The sequence below is a fragment of the Tursiops truncatus genome, chromosome 10, assembly GCF_011762595.2.
Source record: "Tursiops truncatus isolate mTurTru1 chromosome 10, mTurTru1.mat.Y, whole genome shotgun sequence".
In the NCBI taxonomy this organism is placed as follows: Eukaryota; Metazoa; Chordata; class Mammalia; order Artiodactyla; family Delphinidae; genus Tursiops; species Tursiops truncatus.
Window position 1 is genome coordinate 98,839,466 of NC_047043.1, and position 22,954 is coordinate 98,862,419.

Here is a 22,954-nt window from a genome sequence, read left to right on the forward strand (position 1 = left end):
GGACTCCTGACCCTCCCCACTCCATTTTCAGCCGTAAAATGCAAGAATTAAAGTGTGATCAAATGGAGGCTCTACCAGGCTGCCAGCAATGGGAAGGCCAATGTAACTGATATCTGCAGCTACAGATCCAGCCTCGCCCCCATCGTGCCCGTGTGCCTCACCGGTAGGTGTCTTCCGAGTAGGTTTTCTGAACATAGTCCTGCAACTCCATCTGTGCCTTTTCTTGGAATTTTTCAATCTGGCTTGTGCTGGTCAAACCTGGATGATCTGAAAAAATAAAAGTACCCCAAATTGTCTTCTGTATTTGGAAAGCCTCATTTGCAGACGTCTCAGTACTTATTTTTAGTAAAACTTCTGACAAATTTCTCAAGTGCAATAGATTGAGCTCTGAAGGCTGGTCTAGTTTGGATACTCTTGCTAGAACACTGGCTCTTCCTCTGTGCTCTGCCACACCTGAAGGTTCCCAGGAGAGGTGTGGCCCCTGGGTGCTCACACCAGCCTCAGCAGCCCCACTGGGGCTGGTTCTAGACCTGTGGCTTCCTTCCTTACTCCAGACAACATATACCACATGAAATTAGAAATTATCATCTGCTCTCTAGATATTTAATCACATAGTGTCTCCCACTTTTATTAGCTATTTTGTTATTCATGAGTAGGGGACCAGGGCAGTGGGACAGAGAGGTTAAGCTGGGTCCACCCCTGCTGTCAAGGACAACAGTCACCAAGTGGCCTCTCAGGTGGCTCAGAGAGAAGAGCTGACGGGGAGTGAGTGAGGCCAGCCCGGTCGACCCTTACTTTCCACCAACAGTCCCGCTGCCTCTTCTTCATCTGCTGTGACCACACCTTTTGGCATGCCCTGCAGCTGCTGCTGCTACTGCCCTACAGAGACTGTGGGTAAACTTGTGCAGTTTCAATCTGTACTGGATTATAAGTGCTAACATACCTAAAAATTAGCAAAGAGCAAAACAGAACAAATCAAAACAAAAAAAGGACACTGGGTGGTAGTATAGTCATCCCTCGGTATCTACAGGGGATTGGTTCCAGGAACCCCCCCATGGATACCAAATCCACTGATGCTCATGTCCTTTACGTTAAATGGTATAGTATTTGCATATAACCTACACGTATCTTTCCGTATACTTTTAAATCACCTCTAGATTACTTCTAATACCTAATACATTATAAATGCTATGTAAATAGTTGTACCTAGTTGCTGGTGCGTGGCAAAATAAATTTTGCTTTTTGGAACTCCTGGAATATATTTTTCCTTGAATATTTTTGATTCACGGTTGTGAATCCACTGATACGGAACCCGTGGATACAGAGGGCCAAATGTGTACTCAATTTTGTTTGCTGTAGTCTTATTTAGCCAATGGCTTAGTTAGGATACAGATGATATCTATTTAGCATATGAAGTTACCCGGCACTACAGCATATTTCTTTGGGAATATAAAGACAGGACTTTAAAAGAACGTATGTATTTATGTTAGCTAGCAAAGCACACATTACGGGAACATTCAGTCACACACAGTGTGGCAGGGCTCTCTCTACACTGCTGATAACCTGACAAACATGCTCATGTTCAGAAATATCAGTAGACACAGGTGGAAAACCGTCGTTGAGTGACCGTGACCACTGCATATCTTACCGGGGCTAAAGAGAACTATAGCTTTAAGGTATGCATACTCATAGCCGTCTATATCCAGCTTCGCCATACTGTTACAGAACTCCTGAAGCTTCCAGATGTGCTCCATGACTTGCTTTATCCGGTCGCCAGAAAGTTTATCTAGAAATCAACATCACAGATCCTCTGAGAAAGGCTAATGAGAGCAATAACATGAGCTTCTTTTGAGGGGCCACATATTGAAAAAAATGAGAGAATAATTTCACTTTTAAATGAAAAACCAGTTATCTCAAGAGCCTCATTTTCCAGTTATAGGTGAAGTGACAACAGGCACTCAGATTCCACTCTGTTAATATTCTGCCTCAGTAACGACCTCCAAGACCAGTGATTCTCCCCGGCCCCACCCTGGGCAGCACCTTTGGCCTGCAGGTGCTGAAGGCCCACATGCCAGTTCTTATCAAGGTCAATTCTTTCCAAGTCTCTGCAGGCACTGAATAAATATTTGCCAACCTGAACACGTTGGCATTTTTTAGTTGTCAAAATAATTTTATCCGTTGTCTGATTTAGTCTTCATGACAGTATCTTGCTGAAGGCAGTATTATTATATTCAGTTAAAAATAAAACTAAAGCTCGTTTGCGAACAAACCTAAAATTCAATAAAATGTTACAGGGTTTTAAAAATCACCATTATATAACTATTCCAAAGGAATAACTAGAAAAACGAAGGTGTGACTAGGTGACTCACACTCCTAGGTCTCAAACACTGGGATGACTGATTGAAAAAGCAATTCAACTCCACCTCAGATGCAAGTGTGATCTGTAGGGATAGTCTAGACACTGGGCAGCGTGGGCTCCCTTGACAGTGTCTTCAGTGTGCTGCGGATGTGCAGCTTGTGGAGACCACCCCGGCTACTCCCCAGCCCTGATACGGCTGGGACCTGACCACCCGATGTCAGGTGGTTGCACAGATCTCATAATAAGAGACTCACTTGTTCATTCATGCTCTGGACTAGGGGGTCACATGACCCAGGTCTGTGCCCCAGTCCCCAGCTCTTCCACTTGCTGCTTTATCCCGGGCAAGCCAGGGACCTTACTGGGACCTGGTCTTCCCATATGTAACCCTGACATAACAGTTTCTACTGTACAGGGTTGTGAGGATTTGTGAGATACATGAAAGGGCAACCTGTCAATGAAGCTGAAAACAGAAGCTGTGACTGTTCTGCAAACATCACTCAATGTCTGTATGTCGGAAATCAGCACCTTTTCCCAATTATTTTTTTCCTTTCCTCTTCATTATATGGAAAGAAGGCAGTCGGGTAGAAATTTAAACATTCTGACGGGTAAGGGACGCTGTGGGACACAGGCTGGCTATGCGGAGGGCCAGCTGAGACGGAGCCGTCCTCACCCGCAGCCCCTGCCCTACCTTCCTGGATGCTGTTCTGCAGGTGGTTGACAATGGCGGCCAGGATGGTGGAGAGGCTCATGACCTGGGCGCACTGGGCCAGGCCGAGGGTGAAGAGCTCGTTCCAGCAGGCCCGCACCAGGCTGGTGTTGCAGTCCTGCCTGGGGACACAGAGGCGTGGTGGGTGCGGGGGCCGGTGGCACTCCTCCAAGCCCCCGCGTGTCCCAAACAAGTTGTGTCACCATGTATTTGCTGAAGGCCTATGGAATGCCCAGGATTGTTCTTCACAAACACCACTGTCTGTGACTGCCTTAACTCAAGTCCCTCTGAGGAGAAACTATTCCCTTAACAGCCCTGGTATGGTTCTGTCACAAGAGGCTGCAGCGATCAAAGGACTGAGAGCCCAAGGGTGGGCTCCAAAAGGTAGAGACACACCCAGCCTGCCAGGGAGGAGCTGGGGCTGCAGCAGGGAGGAGGGGGGAATCTACGCTCAAGACAGCACGGCTGATGCACCTCGAGACAATCTGTCTTCATCTCAGAAGCCCCCAGACGCAGTACCCTGTATTTGTCTCAAGATCACAGGACGACTCCTGCCTTCCATTCCAGTCCATCCCCTGCTCCTAGCACCAAGTCCAAGGCACATGGAGAAGGCACAATAAAGGTCTGAGGAACACTGCAGCCTTGGCCACCAAGGTTGTCCCCTTGCTACCAGTCCACCAACTGTATTTAACAAGCAAATCGGGCCAAAGGAACAAACTGGAAGGGCCCTCAGAGATCTTCCAGGCCATTCCTAGAGCAGGAAAGGCCCTGCCCAAGGATACACACAGAGAAAAAAGCCACTTACCCAAGTGCCTGAAAGGCCGGGATGGACCTGGCCCAGTGCATGGAGAGGAAGAGCAGGCGGGACGCGGACTCGCAGATGTAGTGCACGTTGAGGTACTCGGGCATCGGGCTGGGCATCGTGAGCTGCGAGAGAGAGCACACAGCACGGGGGTGACCAAGTGACAGGGGCAGCTCGTCAACACCAGTCTCTGACACTGAAGCCCCCGTGCAGAGCATCCTTGTGAAACATATGTCCTCTGCAGGGGGGCCGGCACTGACTCCCTGTGGGGTCCTGCCCAGTGAACTAGGGTCTGATGGCCCCTAGAATGTGGGAGGACGGGGACCTCCCAGCTTATCCTCACAAAGACATACATCTCAACTCTGCTTCAACTACACTGGTACTTGTTCTAAGGCAATTCCATTTTGAGCCATAGGTTCAAGTCTAACTCAAAGTCGGGGACGGGTCGGCTCCACAGGCTAGCAGGGATTTGGCAGGTGGCCTCAGGGAACAGTGAATGAGAGCTGAGCAGGAGCCCAGATGGCAGGAGGAGGACACACCACCACCAGGATGTTGGGCTGGGTTCCGGGAGCCCCACTGTCTAGAAGAGGCTTGAATGCCTCTGAAGCTGGAATCCCACTGGTGACCTGTGTTCTTGGCACCCTTGGACAACTATGGCAGGGACTCAGTCTTCCTAAGTGATTGGCCAGATCTCTCTAGTGGAGAATACGAGGGGAACTGAAGACTCAATCTGCAGACCTAGAGACCAGGGGCTCAGGGAGGCTGGCAGTGTCCTGGAGAAGTGAGGCCGGGGAGGTGAGTGCAGGGAAGACTGTGGGGACCTGACCCAGTCTTCAAGTATATCTGAGATCTACTTTCTGTGGCTCTAGAGGGCAAGAGGTCAGGCCCAATGGCTGGGAACGCCTGCTGGAACAGACAAAGGGCCTGCCTGAGCCTATGCTGAAGCCAGGTCATCATGGGAAGGCGGACGGCAGAGCAGCCCGCATCAGCCTGTCTTGGCCGTGACAGGTGGCCATGCCTGCTTCAGGGTTACCGGCAGAGCCAAACAGCCAAGTGAGCAAAAGACAGTGAAAATGCTTCATAATGGGAACATTGTTCTGGAACACAAGATCCTGATCAAACACAACCGTATGAAAAATGAGCTCACTTCAAGGTTTCATTTTTTTAACTGAGACCAGCCTGGGCACAGAGCTCCTCTCCCAGCTACACACACTCACCTTAAATGTGACGTGAGTGTCTGAAAGGAGGGGGCCTTCGACCTCAATGATGGGTGTGGACTGGTCTCTGCTGATGACGTGGATGCTCCCTCCTCCACTGCCGTCTATCCCATCCGCCAGGCTTGGAGGTGAGGAGCTGTCTGTGGTGTTAAGTGCTTTAGCTAAGGTGTCGAATGCCCTGCGAGCAAAAACATAGCAAGCAAGTGTTGTGAGTCCACAGCTTCTATGAGGAGAAGAGCTCTAGCTGAGACGTAATTTAAGGAACAACACACTGGGGAAAAGATAATTAACTCTGACATGCTGAGAGGAGGGGCGGCGGCTTCCACATGCTGTCTCCATGGTGCCTTGGGTGCTAAGCTAGATATTTATTTTCACATGTAATTTGTTTTTCACAACTACTCTCCAGGGTAGAATTCTCTCCATCTTACAGATGTGAAAGCTAACTTTTCCAAGAACACCCAACTAGTAAGTGGTAGAACCAGAATTCGACCTAACTCAAATCCCATCCTCTTTCCACTGGATCCAGATTTTAATTTTCTACCAGACCACAAGTGAACATGAGGACTGGTGCACCTGAGTGGCCCCGGCCATGCACCTGCCTGGCCTGGCAAGAGGGGCAGGAGTGGCCGGCCCAATAGGAAAGGAGCAAACCTAGCGGCCCAGCTGCAAAGAGAACACACCCTTGGCAGCGGGAACAGGTGTCTGGACCAGCTGGTGCCATCTAACAGCTCATCTCTGTCTACCCTGATGAATCGATTTAAGCTCTAAACTCAATACTTGGAAAAAAGATACATAAGATAAACAGAAGTGGGAAAGGGGATGCACTACTGATGTTTAGGCACCATAAGCAGTGACCAATACAAGTAACATCTCTTCCCCTGCTTCCACTGAGTTACTCAATTTAGTTTATTATCTGGAATGAAGAGTTTTTAGACTGTTTTATGTCATGTAATAAAATGCATCCACATTCCCATAGTTAAAATTTGAAAGAAGACAGACATGCAGGGGCACTGGGACAATTTTGCAATCCTTGATTAAATACAGGGTGGGTGTCAAAATGCTGCCACCCACCCTCACAACGCCATGCCTGTGTGTATGTCAGGAGGGGCCTCCACCCTCATGGGTTCGTACCGAGTAATCTCACTTGCAGACTGGTCCTCTGGCTGCATTTCTGAAGTGTCACCATTGTTAAGGGATTCACTTAGGTTGGCAAGGGAAGTTACTACATTTGCCAGTGTGCCCAGGGCTCCCTGGCTTGTTTCAGCCTGTTAATCAGAAAATAATAATATTAAAGATGAACACATATACCAGACTCTCAGGGCAATGAAGGTTTAATGTTGCTTTAAAAACAGCTTCTATGGGGGTACGGCTATGACGGGGCAGTGAGAGGAAGAGCTTTTTGGTGATGAAACAGTTCTGTATCTTGATTGTGATGGTAGTTACACAAACCTACGCATGCGATAAAATGACAGAACAAAAACAGATAAGCTGGATGTCACCAAAATTTAAACTTTTGTGCTTCAAAAGACATTATCAAGAAAGTAAAAAGACAATCTCTCTCTCCCCACACACAAAACACAACCCACAGAATGGGAGGAAATTTTTGCAAATTATACATCTGATAATGGTTTAGTAGCCAGAATATCTAAAGAGCTCTTACAGCTTAATAAGAAAAAGACAAATAAGCTAGTTAAAAATGCAAATAAAAACCACAATGAGATATCACTTTATACCCACTAGGATGGTCACAGTCAAGACAGATAACTACAAGTGTTGACGAGGATGTGGAAAAATTGGAACTCTCATACACTGCTGGAAGGAAAGTAAAATGGTGCAGGTGCTATGGAAAACATTCTTCAAAAGTTTAAACGTAGAGCTGTTATATGACAACAGCAATTCCATTCCTAGGTACATATGTAAGAGAAATTAAAACATATGTGCACAGAAAACCTTGTACACAATGTTCACAGCAGCGTTATTCCTAATAGGGAAAAAGTAGAAACAACTCAAATGCTCATCAGCTGACAAATGGATAAATAACACATGATATAGCTATTCAATGGCATATTATTTGGCAATAAAAATGAATAAAGTACTGATACAGGCCACAACATGGATGAACCTTGAAAACATTATGATAAGAGAAAGAAGCCAGTCACAAAAGGCCACATATTGTATGATTTCCCCTTATATGAAATGTCCAGAATTGACAAAACCATAGTCAGAAAGTGAGTGGCTGGCAGGGGTCAGGAGTGGGAAGAAGGGGCAGTGACTGCTTAATGGATTCAGGGTTTCTTTTTGGGGTGATGAAAATGCTCTGGAATTAGATAGTGGAATTAGATAGAGGGGATGGTTGTAACAATCTTGTGAATATACTGAAAACCACTGAATTGTACACTAAAAGGGTAAATTTTTTGGTATGGGAATTACATCTCAACTAAAAAAAAAGAAAGCCAAAGATATACTCAAACAAATAAACCAAGATACGTATATAAACATGTCTGCTGTATCTTGATTATAAAAATGAAAAACTAGAATCAGTAGAAAAGATCATAAACAGAGATGTGGTTAATAAATCACAGAACCACCACAGCAGAATATCATGCAGCTGGTGAAAGATGTAGGTCGTCATGATAGATATGTTGAAGGGAAAAAGTTGAAGGGTGAAAAAAAGAAAAAGAACGATACCCACCCCTGTCCCCATATCCTGCCCTGGTCCTGATCCTGTGCTATGGCTCTGCAAGACACGGCCTCCGGGAGAGACTGGGTGAAGGGAGCATGCAGCACTGTGGTATCTTTGTATTTATTCAAAGTAAATGATTTTGAATGTATAATTGTTTCGTAGTAAAAGTTTAAAAATCAGCTTCTGAAAATAGCTACCTTTAAGGGGCTCTGCATATGTTCTATTATTCATGACAAGCTTCTGGGGTGGGTCCTGTCACTTCCACGTCCTGGAGGAGCGGCGGGCAGGGCCTGGCTATGACCTGCAGCTGCTGCCTTCACTACAGCTCACTCACCACCGCACAGTTTGGTGCTCCTTCTCCTCGGTGCAGCGACCACAACAACTCCTAGCAGCCAGCGTTTACGCAGTGGGCACTGCATGCTTTACCAAATTAACTTACTCAGGTTTCCCAACACCCCTGCCTGGTGGGCGCTGGGGTGGGGACGGGAGGGCATGGGGTGGCCGGCTCAGTACCAGCCTCTGTGAGGGTGGCACACGGGACAGGGGCTGCGCAACCCCCTGCCATCAGGAGTTCGGGGTGCTCAGGCCTTACTTTCGGGCTTACGGTGTGTCCACCCCACCAGGTGGTCAGTCACTGTCCTGCACGTCTGCCGGGTTAAGGCAATGAGCCAGGCATGATTCATCACCACCGCCCGAGGACAACAGGCTCAAAGCCCAGCCAGGGACCAATGGGTGGAGGGCAGCTGTCCATCGGCTCTCATTTTTGCCTTTCCTTTCCCAGAAGAGGACGTTCCTTAACGTGCCACATGTGCATGACAGCAGATGAGAGGGGAGCCTGCAGGCCCAGCTCTGGCTCTGAGGGCGGCAGCAACGCCAGCGCTGTTCTAAGTCGCTCCTTCCAGAGCAGAGACTTTGGGGCTCAGTGGGGCTGCCGCCGCTTCGTCGTTGCTCGAGTTATATCAGGGACAATAAGGTGAGAGAAGCAATGGGCTCCCTTGCCTGGATAAAACCCCCTCTCCTCACGTATCTCCACGGGAGGCAGCCAGCTGTCTCTTTCTTGAGATGACAAACATCTCTGTCCGCAAGTTGGATTCCCTGTAGCTGACCTGCTCTGTCCGGGTTGGAGCTGCCAGAATCCTGGCTGGACTTCTTCCTGCAGGTCATCTAATAAAAAGGAACCAGGGACTCCTGCAAAAGGCCATCTTAGGATAAGGAGCTCTTCCTCAGCCTGCCCGTAGTTTGCCAATGCGCGTCACTAGGGGGGAAAATCTTAGAAGTGAACCACAGAATTTTCACCGAATTGAACTCTAGACCCTGACATGTTAAGTGACCATGACCAGCCAGCTCTGACTGAGTTGCCAAAAAGCCATTGGCATCCCTGAAACGAATCACAGCACGGCTGTATCAGAAGTAAATGGAGATGCAGAAGGCCACGGCCTCAACTTAGTCTGAAGGCCAAGAAGAAGGTGGGTGCACACATTCAGAGAAGCAGCCTGCACTGAGACATAAAAGTGGAGAAGGCATGAAGAGAGAACATCACCTTGGAATCTGTGGCCAGGAGAACCGTACCATCCTCACGTATCAAAGGCTGCTGGATGTTCACAAGCATCCCTGGATCAAGAAGACCTGTTTGTCTATTTAAGACATAAAGAAACCCAGAGTAGCTTCCAACATTTAATGCACAGTGTGATCAGGCTGCGTTTACCTGTCCCGTCTACATCTGCAAGGCTGAGCAATAGAAAAGCTCACTAGACTCAGCCACCGAGTGACTCACCAACCCCCTTCTCTCTACAATGAGATGTGCAGAGCCGGGTCTGCAGCCTGAGACAGGATGACACAGACCGCACATACCCCCAGGCTTCCACGTCCACTGCTGTGCCAGGAATGCTAACCTGATCTCAGAGTATCACCAGGGCATTCCCAACTCTAGCGCTTGCCATGATACATTTTGGATTTCTTGTTTCCCTCTTTCTGTTCCTTTAAGTTTGATAGATTACATTAAAAAAAAAACACATATAAATTGACTTGTGGCACCATCTAGACCACACCTGGGTCTTAGGCCTTTTATCTCTACTGCAAAAAAGCCCCATTCCTGAGTGATGGAACAACTGTTTTCCTGCAAGAATGATGCCTGAACTACAGCACATAATCCCAGCACCTGGGAGAGGAGACATTCTGACCCCATCCTAAATCAACCATCCTCAGGCCTGGACAGAGGTGTGACTAGAGTGGCTCCAAAAAGGGTGGGATAAGGCAAGACAAGACTCAAGGCTGTGGCCCTCAGGTGGGGAGCCACATAAGCCCCCTTTCCAAGGAATATCTGTGCTTCCCCTAATCAGCTCCAAAGGCTGATTACAGTGTCGCCCTTCGTCAACACAGGGACTGACCTTGCTCCATCTTTATCTGCCACAAATGTTGGTGTGGCTATCAGAGGACTTCTCAGGTCCTTCCGGATATAGATTTTCTCCGTTGAAGCAGCACAATTGCTTGGTTTCTCCCGCTGCACATCAAAGGGCTTCCGTTCACTCTGCACAGCTTAAATCACAACAGAAATACCCATGTTTAAAAACCACATCCTTCACGGGAGAGGTAGGAGTCCTCTTGACTAAGCCCACTGCTGTCGGGATAAGCTCGGTGCTAGACACGCCTGGCTCAACTTCCACAGTGGATTTCGCAGCCAAAGGAGAGAAAGGCTGAAAGCCAAAGTGTTGTCAAATCTAAAGGAGCTCAAGATGGCGGGTGCCATGGCCAAGAAAGGACCGAGTGGCGTTTGTGTGGGTATCATTCTGTCACTTCCTGCTGCTCACAGGACTCTCTCCAGGAGGAGAAACACCGCCTCAGGTGGGCCCTTAACAGAGAGCTGCCCATGCCCCACGTGGAAAAGGAAGCATCCTAATGCCCAACTCGAGCTGGACAGCTTCTGCTAACTGTCAGTGGGGCTCCATTTTACGTGAAACCAGTGACCTCTTCCTTCAGCATCTGGTACAAGAGCAAGAACACATGCCAGAAACAAATGAAGAAAACAGACCTTTGCAGAAGAAAAGAGGACCCCAGACACATCATGTAAGGAAGGCAAGGGTGCTATTTCATGGATGGGGACCTGTGGCTCAGAGGCCACATGACTTCCCAAGGCCTCCCGGCTCCTGGGGGCAGGGCTGGAGCTGACGTGGTATCAGCTTTACCCCAAAGCCTGTGTTCATCCCACTCCACATGCTGCCTCCCAAATTATCTGGACTAGGTTCCCACTGTGGAAACCAACCAATCCTAGTGGTATCAGCGCCGCATCACTGAGCTGACCCTGAAGGTGAACCAAAATGAAGCCTCAGCAGATACTGTTAAGAGTATTTTAAGGCCAGGCATGGAAACCTCACTTTTGCCCTCCTTATTAACTCACGTGGTTTTTTAATAGTTACTCACATTCCATCTTCATGCCCATCTCTAAGCATTTTTTCAGCCGGCAAAACTGACAGCGGTTCCGGTGGTGTTTATTGATGATGCAGTCTTGATTGCTCCGGCAGCTGTAGGTCAAATTTTTCCTTACGCTCCTTTTGAAGAACCCTTTGCAGCCTTCACAACTGACAGCCCCATAGTGACGGCCTGAAAGAGAAAGGTAAGTCTATCGGGGACTGGTGTGCAGGGTCAGATGCCAGCAGCCATGGGCCAACCACAGGCCTGAGTGCTAAGCATGGCACCCAGGGCCTTCACATTTTTCTACCATCTTTAAAGTAGCCCTGTGAGGTCATGATGGACAAATGGAAGCTCAGACAGGTTATGTGGCCGCTGGTAAATGGCATGACCTCGGTGCTCCGAGTGCACAGCAGGAGCTCGCGGATGATGGTTGGGCTGCATCATCCGTTGTACTCACCGGGCCCGGCTCTGCAGACCTGCCTGGTGAAGGCCCTCAGCTCCCCTGTCCCGTCAAGAGTGTCAAAGAGCAAACACAAGCTTGTGTTTTGTTAGCCCAAAGAGTCTCATCCTGCATTTACTCCCTCTGTGTGCGTCACGTCCTGGGCCCCAGACTGACCCGGGGTGGGGGGCGTGACTGTGTGAGCCCAGGCCAAAGGAAGGCCGCCAGTTCTTTTTTCTAAGCTTGTTTACTTTGGGGGTCTCTAAGTTCTAATTCCCTCCCACATTAAAAAGAGCTGTACGTGAGTTTACCCTTCCTCACGTTCCCAGCTGGGACTGTCCTCGCGTATGCTCTCCTGGTTTGGTCTCATGTAACCCAGGGTCACAACTACACTGCAGGGTCAGGGTTCACAGGGTCACTGTGGACGGCGGCTGCAGAGCAACCCATGGCCCTAAGCCCTAAGCTTTGGCACGTGGAGCCGTTCTCCAACTCTGCACTTAGAGGGTCTCAATTGTGTGCCTTTAAGAAGAGTCATGCCGAAATGACTCTGTGGACGTCATTCTTCCTTGCTTGCAGTGGATTTCCTTGGGCTCTCTAGGCCTTAGAGTGATCTCTAATATCTGGAGGCAATGGCACTGCAAGCCTGTCATGAGCTTTACACGCAGAAGGGTAAGCCAAGCAGATTCTGTGGCCTCTGCTATGCACATGCTTCATTCACTTGTTCGAAAGTCTGCAGAATGTCTCTCCTTGCTGAGCAACAAGATGCGGATATAGAGATGAAGGGGTCAGACACGGTTCCTGCTCTAAAAAAAAGAGCACATTCTGGAGGGGAAGACAGGCCTGTAAGGAAGCAACTAGAAAAGAACACATCCAGTGCCCAGAGATCTGAACAAAAGGGTGATGAGGACAGAGGCAGCGCTGGCCCCTGCCTGCTGGGGCAGATGAGGGCTTCAGAGAAGGGGCGAGAGCACAGCACCTGAGGCATCAGCGGGCGGGGCTGGAGCTTCCGGCCTTCAGCTGGTGCTTGCCTGGGGTTGTCTTCCTCTTAAGAGGCTTGGCTCAGCACTTTTTTCTTTTTTTTAAAACCAGGACCACAAAGTATCCAAAGTTCCTACGAATGTAGTGACCACAGAATAAAGCAGAACCAAGTGGTCATCTCAGAACTCAGGTCAGTGTCCCTAGCATCACTTACCCTCTATGGCTCCCACTGTTAGCAGGCTGAAGTCTGAGCTTTGGGGCCAGACATCTTCTTTAGTCTCCTTGTACCCACCTCCTAACCATGGAAGCCCAGGAGTGCTTCCCCAGAGACATGGTGGGTATGGATGTTAAACTCTCCAGGCCCTGGTCCCGCCAGCTGGAACACTAAACTCTCCAGGCCCTGGTCCCGCCAGCTGGAACACCCTTCTGCTTTACCTGACAGCACACACTCAACCATCAAGGTCACCAATGTGACTTCAGGCCTTTCCTGACCCTGGGACTCCAGCCAGAATCGCATGCCCCCTCCTATTTATCACACTGGGTTACAGTGGGGGCATGACAGAGGCAGCTTCAGTTAGGACAAGGGAGGGAGAGACAACAAACACATCTTGTGAAACAGCAAAGAACTGAGCCGATATTAACCAGACTAATGAAATGATTGCTCTTTTTTTTGGGGGGGGGGGCAGGTGCGTGGCATGTGGGATCTTGGCTCCCCGACCAGGGATTAAACCCTCACCCCCTGCAGTGGAAGTGCAGAGTCTTAACTACTGGACCACCAGGGAAGTCCCAATTTCTTTCTTACTAGTACAAAAATAATTGACACCCAACCAAGATTTACAAATCACAGAAATAATTTCTTGATTTTTCCTTTTGATTCTTATAATCTGACAAACTGATTTGCTTATTTACATCACCACCCCAATAAGAAGAGTGGAGTTCATGTTTTGAAACCTACAACCCTCCCCCGCCCCAGATTTGGTGCATGATGTTGGCCCCTGATGTGCACCCAGCATGGCCTTTGGTTACTCACCTGAGGCTTTGTCGCCACACACCACACAGTACTCTACCACCTGGGGCCGCTGGACGTCGGCCTTCCCCAGAAGACGCTCCACAGAAGCAGAGTCCGTGACGATCTAAGAAGAATCAGGAAATAAGCAGAGTGCTGATGAAAAACCAGAGCACTAAGCAAAGTCATGTTGAACTGTGAATTCCTAATCTCAGGTTTCTAAGAACTCTGGGCAGAACTGGGAAAATGCCATGTGACAACTGAATATGCCACCAGGAATGGCGTGGCCGCTCATCTGGACCAAGCCCCTTGAGCGGTGGTGGGTGGCGGTGGGCTTGTCCAGGGTCAGACACTGGTTTTCAGGGACCTACCCTCCTATCTGGCCACCCCAACCACCTAGGAGTAGGGGCCGTGTGGGGACTCACAGGCGGATGCTCCAACATGAAGATACTCGAGGTCTTTTTGGTTGCTTCTCTATTTTCATGAAACAGCTTGAAAGTACACAGAGAGGCTTACTTGGCAGAGAAGTAATTAAGCTTTACTGACTAAATAACTAGCTCTCTCGTGAGGCAGCTGGCAGTGGAGGGACTAGGATAGGTGGCCTCTGAAACCTGCTATTTCTCCTTCATTTGTAGGTGACTTTCTAGGTGACCCACAGTGCTGCTCATCTGAAGAGTAATGTAACTGGTTTCAACATGAAAAAGTGAAAAATAGCTGTTATTAAATCATGTACTAACAATAAGCCTTAAAATGATTTATGTACAGTGAGAATATATACAGACATCATTATGTGCAATGACCTCTTATAAGACATGCAAGAGAATCACCAGCCATCCTTTCAAAAACAAGGAGTCGAAGCAAGCAGGGAGGAACTCTGATTCCAGATGATCAGAATGTACACTAGGAAGTATTTACTAATGGCATTATGAGGTGTCTCAAAAGTACAGCTCTGGAAGCTGAACATATTGGTGTTCTGAACCCAGCTGCAGCGGAAGGAAAAAAACCCTTTCCTTCCTGAATTTTCTCCATAGTAGAAATCTCCCTGCAAAACACATGGATTCTTAGCAGCATTATTCACAGTAAAGGTCGAAGCAACCCAAGTGTCCACTGACAGATGAATGGAAAAACCAAGCATGGTCTATACATACACTGGAATATTATTCAGCCTTTAAAATGAAGGAAATTCTGACACATAAGACAAAACACAGATGAACCTTGAGGACATTGTGCTCAGTGAAATTAGCCAGTCACAAAAGGACAAATATTACAGGATTTGACTTATGTGAGGTCCCTAGAGTAGTCAGACCCATAGGAAGTGGAATAGTGGTAGCCAGGGGCTGAGGGGTGGGGAACGGGAGTTGTTCAGTGGGGACAGAGTTTCAATTTGGGAAGATGAAGAGTTCTGGGGATGGGTGGTGGTGATGGCTACACAACAGTGTGCATGTCCTTAATGCCCCTCAACTGGACACCTAAAAACTATTAAGATAGTAAATTTTATATGTTACCACAAATTTTTAAAAAACTTAAAAACCAGAACCAAACAAGACCATGGATTGCACCCTGACCTGGACTAAACATGCTCCATGCTTGGCCACCATGGGACATTGGCCTTGAGTCCCTGCTTCTCTGAGTGTTGGACTTGGAAGTTCAATGCTTCCCAATAACCCTGATCTTCTTCCAGCCCTTGCTCTCCTCCTTCCTGTACCTGCCCCAACCCCATCCCGCCTGCCAGAGCGGGGAGAACCAAGGCAGAACGGAGGGGCCCACAGGCAGCAGTTCACAGGAACAAGATCAGAATAAAGAGCCGGGCTAGTCCGAGGTAAGAGAACAAGTCGGTCCTCATCTGACTGTGGTCACCCCTTGGTGGTGCCCCTAAAGCATCACAGGCCAAGGGCTGCCACCACGTGGCCTTGGTTGAGAACCATTCTCCAGTGGCTCATGCCAACTGCTCAGGTGAGTCTCCTGTGGGACCGCTGATTTGCCGGCTCAAATTCCATCCATCTGAGCACTGCAGCGGCTGCCTTCTGGGCCTCGCCACTCATTTGCTGGTTTTTTACTTTAGCCGAGGCAGCAACCCACCATGTTTGCAGGTCCCCAAAGGACCCACTAGAGATCGATTTGGCCTCCACGGTAGAGGTAAGAGTCAAGAACAAGTACAGTAGCAGAAGTGCTGAAACAAACACCTGTCAACAGGTCTTACTTGGATCCTGCCAGGGACGAGGTTGTCCGAGGTGGTGAATATGAGCTGCTTGGCACTGGAGGTCTCCGGGGAAGCCAGGATCACCTTCCCAGTTCCAGCTCCATCTGGGCTGGTCAGGATGAACTGCTGCTTGGGGGATCCGGAGGCGTCCACTGCGGTGACTATCTGGATCTTCTGTCCTGTCTGCTGGTCTGTCACGATCTACAAGACACAACACGGAGGCTGCTCTCACGGAGCATGTGCAGTGGCTGCCAACGCCGGCCCGGAGTCAGTGCTGGTCCAGGACAGTTTCACCAGTGCCGGTGAAATGGGAAAGAGAAAACAACAGGGAGCTTTTCAGAAACTGGTTTTCATACAGCTAATTTTATTCTAGGATGATATCATCCCTCCTACTTTTAGAATTAAAATGCCCTTTGGAAGTGGAGGGAAGGGAAACTGTATGAAGGTGGTCAGCTTGAAGGTGTCCGGAGAGTAAATCCTTAGAGTTCTCATCACAAGGAAAAAAACACTTTTTTCCTTTTTCTTTTTTCTACATGTATATGAGATGGTGAATGTTAACTAAACTTGTGGCAATCACTTTACCATATATGTAAATCAAGTTATTATGTTCTATACCTGAAACTTAGTGCTGCATATCAATTACAGTTCAATAAACCTGGACAAAGAAAGGCCCTTTCTGTTATGAAATGAAGACAGTAATAAATAGTAGATGATAGGTTTAACTAAAAAAACAAGAAAAAAAATTCTTGTCCTAGGCATAATAAGAAATGTGGGCAACCCTAACTTTGTTTTTTTTTGGGCCATGCTGCACAGCATGCGGGATCTTAGTACCCCGACCAGGGACCGAATCCAGGCCCGCTGCAGTGGAAGCGTGGAGCCCTAACCACTGAACCGCCAGGGAATTCCCTACCCTAACTTTTTGAAACCCCAAAACCTGAGAATGGCTGCTTTAAAGGGCTATTTCTGAAGGGAAGGTCCTATAAATAATTCTGCCTTGCAGTGACAGAATGCAGGGAGTCCCTTGCTGACACACATCCAACTTCTCCCACCTCTTGACTCTGAGGTCTCTAAGCATAGAGATAACACCTGTTTCAGGGCTGCATCCCCAGGGCCAGCACAGGGCCTGGCACATGGAGAGAAGATGTGAATAAAAGACTGTGGAAGCCCTGGAGGCAGTGGGCGCTGACTCCAGAGAAGCCCTGAGCCTCATTTCTCCAGGGACGGCCACCAGTCATGAGCCCCACTGCCATAGCTCACCTCTTCCCTGCATCCCTGCCTAAGTGCATCAGTCACAATTAAGATAGCTGCTACGTTAGAGCAACTTCTCTTATTCCTGCTCGTGAAGTTCTTTGAAGCTGTTCTAGCCCGTTCCTGTCTCTCTTCCAGGCCAAGTGCCCAACTTGGAGCATGGGGCCACCTTTTCCCTGAGGACCCCCAGCAGGCCCTCACTGCAGACAGGACTCTTGCGGTGCGTGCGCTGGGCCTTGGGAAGGGGAGACATACTGTGTCTCTGGTTGTACTCCAGCTCCCTACAGCACATTTATGGACAACATATCTGGAATCTGCGCCACCTCTTGATAGAACTGCTTTGGGTCATGGCATCCCAAGGTTCAGACAGCAAACTCACACAGAGTCCTACAGCTTTGCCAACAGTCCAATACGGAAAATCCAACAATGCTGGTAGGTTCAAAAGAAAATGACACAAGCAAGGAAAGAGTCAATTACTTAACACGTGTTTACTGGGCACCCACTAGGTGACCAGCACTATTCTCGGTACTAGAGATGGAAGTGTGAACACGGCGGGGAGCTCGCCTGCTAGAGGAAAGACAGACTGTGCACCCTGACATGAAGAGGCAGGAAGGAAACACAGAGGAAACAAAAAAGCAGGATAATGGACAGAACAAAATATGGGGAAGGAGGCAAGGGGGCAGCTTCAAGAGCAAAGACCTCTCTGAGGGAGTGACGGTGGACAAAGACCCAAATGAGGCAAGAGAGGAAGCCGTGCAGAGCTGTGACAGAGTGGGTTGCAGGCTGAGGGCCCAGTGAATGCAAGACCAGAGAGCCACAGGCTGGACACGAGTCCCAGCACATCATCGCTTCCAAGTGAATGGCCAAAAGACCTTTAAGGGGATTCCCTGGTGGCGCAGTGGTTAAGAACCTGCCTGCCAATGCAGGGGACACAGGTTCGAGCCCTGGTTCAGGAAGATCCCACATGCCACAGAGCAACTAAGCCCGTGCGCCACAACTACTGAGCCTGCGCACCACAACTACTGAAGCCTGTGTGCCTAGAGCCTGTGCTCCGCAACAGGAGAAGCCACCACAATGAGAAGCCTGCACACCGCAACGAAGAGAAGCCCCCGCTCACCGCAACAAGAGAAAGCCTGTGCGCAGCAAAGAAGACCCAGCCATAAATAAATAAATTAAATTAAAAAAAAAAAGATAGGACTGCCGAAAAGAAATAGAGTAATCAACCATTATAGTTGGAGTTATCATCACTCTTCTGTAAGCAACTGACAGATCAAGCAGGCAGAAAATCAATAAGGATATAGTTGACCTGAGGAGCACTAGCAACCCCCTTGATATAACTGACATGTGTAAACTCATCCATCTAGCAACAGCAGAATATACATTCTTCTCAAGCCTGCATGGAACATTCACTAAGACAGACCACATTCTGGGCCACAAATATATGTATCAAACACACATATATATATCAAAATATATAGCTGAGTGTGTAAGGAAATGGGCACTCTCATACCAGGCTGGTGGGAGTATAAGTTGGTGGAACCTCTTTGTAAGGCAGTCTGGCAACTACTGTCAAAACTACACATAAGGGACTTCCCTGGTGGCGCAGTGGTTCTGAGTCCACATGCCAATGCAGGGGACACGGGTTTGATCCCTCTTCTGGGAAGATCCCACATGCCGTGGAGCAGCTGAGCCCATGCGTCACAACTACTGAGCCTGTGCTCTAGAGCCCGTGAGCCACAACTACTGAGCCGGCGCGCCTAGAGCCCGTGCTCCACAACAACAGGCCACCGCGATGAGAGGCCCGCACACCGCAGTGAGGAGTGGCCCCTGCTCGCTGAGGCTAGAGGGGAGCCCGTGCAGCAACGAGAAGACCCAATGCAGCCAAATCTAACTAAATAAATAAAAGATAACATTCCTTCTTAAAAAAAAAAAAAAACAAAATAAACAAACTACACATGACACACCCTGCCAGCAATCCTACTTTGAGGAACGGATCCTACAGAAATACTCTCACATGTCTTAAATTAAGCAGGTAAAATGTTATTTATTGCAGCATCCAAAAAATGGGATATCAAACTGCCACTCAAGAGAAAGAGGCAGCTTATTTGTACCACAGGGAAATACCTCCAAAAGAGAGTGAAGTCCAGAGCAGTGTGGGCAGAATGTCGACAGGAGTGTAAAAATATGCTGTATTGTTTACATGTATGCTTGCAGGTGTAGATGCACAGCCCATCTCTGAAAGAATGAATATGCAATATGGTAACAGTGGCTTTTCTTGGGAGAGACGTGAGTGACTCCATGAAGAGGGAGGGAGGGAGACTCGTCTTTTACTCTGTATGGTGTGACTTTGTTACAGTGTGCAACTACTACCCAGTCAGCACGTACAAACAGACAACTCCTACAAGTACCTGAGAGGGGCCACTAGAATATCAGAGCAAGAAAGGAAATATCAGATGGTTGCGGATGGAGAAAGGACAGAGAACAGGTACTGGCTGCTCAAGAAGGGTGTGCAGAAATAAAGAGCTGGTGGAAGAGAGACCTAGGGAAGGAGGATGCTACAAGAGCCCAAGATGCAGTCCCCTGGGGAATGTAGTAAGGATTTCAAACTATTAAAAAACATATAAACAGGAGAAGTCTTTTCTAGTAACATGTGAAACCTCAAAAAATAAAGTAGATAAAAAAGCACTGTATTATATAAATGTATTTTATAAGCTCAAATTTAAACATTTCCTTCAAACAATAAGTATAATTATGCTCTCCTGAAAACATAAATGTGAAATGGGGAGTGTGGAGGAATAGCTCTGGAAAACCTTAAAATCCACGGAGATGGCAAAAGAAGGTTTAAGCCAAGATCTGCCCCAAAGGGAATGAACACAGATTACAAGTGAGTGCACCAGTGACCTCCAGCATGTCAAATTTGGTATGTGACATGTTCAAGTGTATTTTTCTTTTAATCTACTTTAATTGCTTTGAAAGCTGGACTAAAAAATGAAATTTGAACATAATGTTTGTGTAATCTGGGAAACAGTAAAGAACACAGTTTGAAAACCACTGGCCTAAAAAGACTACATATGATGAAAACCCATGAAATTTACTGAGAAGCTAGATTTTGTGATGGCATGGCTCCGACTAAGCTTCATTTTCAGACAAGCAGGTGTTCTCCTACAGCTTTTCTTATCTCCATCTCCTTCCTCCCATAGTTTCTGCCCTAGACCTCTGTACCCCAAAAAACAACAGCTCTCAACCCCAGTCACAAGGCTACCTCTCCTGCTCTGAGGACCACCACCCTTCGCACTTGGCCCCAAAGCCCTTTTGCAGCCATTAGGATGACATTATACTGATGAACACAAGTCCATCATCAGATCAGCCCTCTGTTGGTCTGCACAACTAGATATGTTGGGCTTGTGTTGACTGACACCTTAATTTTTGCTTTCATTATTTATTTATTTATTTATTTAATTTTATTTTAAGAGACGGGGTCTCGCTATGTTGCCCAGGCTGGAGTGCAGTGGCTATTCACAGGCGCGATCCCACTACTGATCAGCACGGGAGTTTTGACCTGCTCCGTTTCCGACCTGGGCCGGTTCACCCCTCCTTAGGCAACCTGGTGGTCCCCCGCTCCCGGGAGGTCACCATATTGATGCCGAACTTAGTGCGGACACCCGATCGACATAGCGCACTACAGCCCAGAACTCCTAGGCTCAAGCGATCCTCCTGCCTCAGCCTCCCGAGTAGCTGGGACTACAGGCGCGCGCCACCACGCCCGGCTTTGCTATCATTATTAAAAACAAAAATAAATCCTGGAATGGGAAAAATAGTTATAAAGGATTTAACTGGGAAAACTGATGAAATTTTAGAATATGGACTATGGACTAGATAATGGCATGTTTCAATATTAAATTTACTGATTTTGATAACTGTATTGTAATTATGTAAGAGAAAATACATGCTGAAGTATCCAGGGCAAAGAGGCATGATGTCTCCACTTTATTCTCAAATGATTCAGAAAAAACACATTATACATACATCCAGAATGTTACAGCAAACAACTGGTGAATCTGTGTAAAGGGGACACAGGATTTATGTGTATTATTTTCCTTAAGTTTGAACTTATATGAAAATAAAACATTAAAAAATTATATAACACAGATGCTAACATTTATTGACATCTACTTCCTACAGCTTTATAGGCAGTATCTCTTAATCCTTTTACAATCCTATAAAACAGGTACTATTACTGCTGTCACTTTACAATTATAGATGTTACAGAAACGTTTCCCAGGGTCACAGTGCTGAGTGGAAGCAAGATTTGACCCTAAAATCTGTTCCATTCAGAGCCAAAGCTCCTAAATATTGCATAGCTTGCCATCCTTACTGAATAATCTTTCCCTCCCAACCTTATCACACAAGCCACTATTTGAGTTCAGAGCACTGTTATTCATTAAAATATCAGAAAATGTATTCTTTCCCCACACCTCAGGGGATCAGAGATCCATTACTGAAGTCAGGACTAGAAATGAAAACTTCATCAAAGCCACAGCACCAACATCAAGAACCCAGAAACCAACCTATGACCTATAACTTTCCTTCAAAAAAACCAAACCTTGAAAAACAGTCAGTTCTGTTGCACCGAGGTAGGTCTCTTTTTTTTTATTTTTTATTTTGCCCCACAGCACAGCATGCGGGATCTTAGTTCCCCAACCAAGGATCAAACTCGTGTCCCCTGCAGTGGAAGCATGGAGTCTTAACCACTGGACCGCCAGGGGAGTCCCAAGGTATGTCTAATTTTATTGACAGTACACAATGAAAAGATTTTCAACTATACTTACTTTACATAAAACTCTTGCTAATGGGTTATCTTCCCTAAAGAAACTGAAAGCTCAACGCCAAAGATCTATTCTACAAGACTGCTGCTCAAGAATCTTACTGCATTCTAGCCAGGACAGTGGTGGAACCATGGGCCAAGCACCAGGGCATGGGAACAGCCCCACTGTACGGAATGGGATGCCTGAATACCCCTCGGGAAAACAGAAAGATCCTTCTTATACCAATACAGGGGGCTGTATACCCTCTCTTGAAACACAAACTAGCTACCGATGGAGTTTTCTGGAAGAACTTTCTATGTTCTCATCTGCCCTCAGATGGTTGTGAAACCATAATATAACATCCATGGTTAAACGTACAAAGTTAGTTCCTAGTTAGTTAGAGTTGGGAGAGTTATGTAGGCAGGATCCTAACACCTGCTACATAAAACTATAAAGGACTCATTTTCAAGTCACAATCAGCAAATAAGAACAAACCAAAAGAGAAAAAAATAACTTAGTTATATAAAGTTTCTAATTCTGAGGAATAGTAAAATCTCATTAACGTTGGACCAATTACTTCTGAATTTCTAGACACTCAGATATGTGTTTCCTACTTGGTGTGAAGAAAAGAAGTGTATGAACTTCGTTATTTATGATAAAATATTATGTAATACGGACATGATGGAAATATAATTTTTATCAACTCATTTCACTTTACTTATTAGAACTCTTCTATGCTTAGTTTATAATAATCCATAAAATCACTTTTAAGAATGGGTGAACACTATGGAAGTCATCTACTTATTACAGCATACTACTCACTTAATACTGAGTTTTAAAATAAAGAAACTGTAAATGAAAGCAATCCTTTACTTATTCACTCAAATACCTGTCCACCTGCTATTCTCTCAAACTTACGTTACATAACTAGAGTTTTCTCTGCCGTTCATTTCCGTGCATGTGTTTTGGTTTGGCCTTTTGAGATAACTATGAATCTCTTCTTTTTTTTTTACATCTTTATTGGAGTATAATGGTGTGTTAGTTTCTGCTTTATAACAAAGTGAATCAGTTATACATATACATATGTTCCCAAATCTCTTCCC

General features: G+C 47.0%; 1 protein-coding gene across 4 annotated transcripts in view; it reads right to left on the minus strand.

Moving 5' to 3' along the window:
* NR2C2 (nuclear receptor subfamily 2 group C member 2) overlaps nucleotides 1-22,954 on the minus strand; it is an 83,197-nt gene that overhangs the window by 8,793 nt on the left and 51,450 nt on the right. For 3 of the 4 annotated variants that reach the window (XR_004528661.2, XM_033865483.2, XM_033865485.2), the window contains 12 exons: nucleotides 15,799-15,999; nucleotides 14,024-14,089; nucleotides 13,623-13,725; nucleotides 11,185-11,364; nucleotides 10,155-10,302; nucleotides 9,308-9,401; nucleotides 6,216-6,349; nucleotides 5,085-5,262; nucleotides 3,871-3,992; nucleotides 3,048-3,187; nucleotides 1,649-1,786; nucleotides 162-267 (listed from right to left, as the gene is read on the minus strand). Coding sequence is in view for 3 of the 4 variants with exons in the window: in XM_033865483.2 (XP_033721374.1) it covers nucleotides 162-267; nucleotides 1,649-1,786; nucleotides 3,048-3,187; nucleotides 3,871-3,992; nucleotides 5,085-5,262; nucleotides 6,216-6,349; nucleotides 9,308-9,401; nucleotides 10,155-10,302; nucleotides 11,185-11,364; nucleotides 13,623-13,725; nucleotides 14,024-14,089; nucleotides 15,799-15,999 (1,610 nt within the window). In the remaining variant the exon portion in view is untranslated. The remainder of the gene's footprint in view (nucleotides 1-161; nucleotides 268-1,648; nucleotides 1,787-3,047; nucleotides 3,188-3,870; nucleotides 3,993-5,084; nucleotides 5,263-6,215; nucleotides 6,350-9,307; nucleotides 9,402-10,154; nucleotides 10,303-11,184; nucleotides 11,365-13,622; nucleotides 13,726-14,023; nucleotides 14,090-15,798; nucleotides 16,000-22,954) is intronic. The other variant, XM_033865484.2, reaches the window with a different exon arrangement.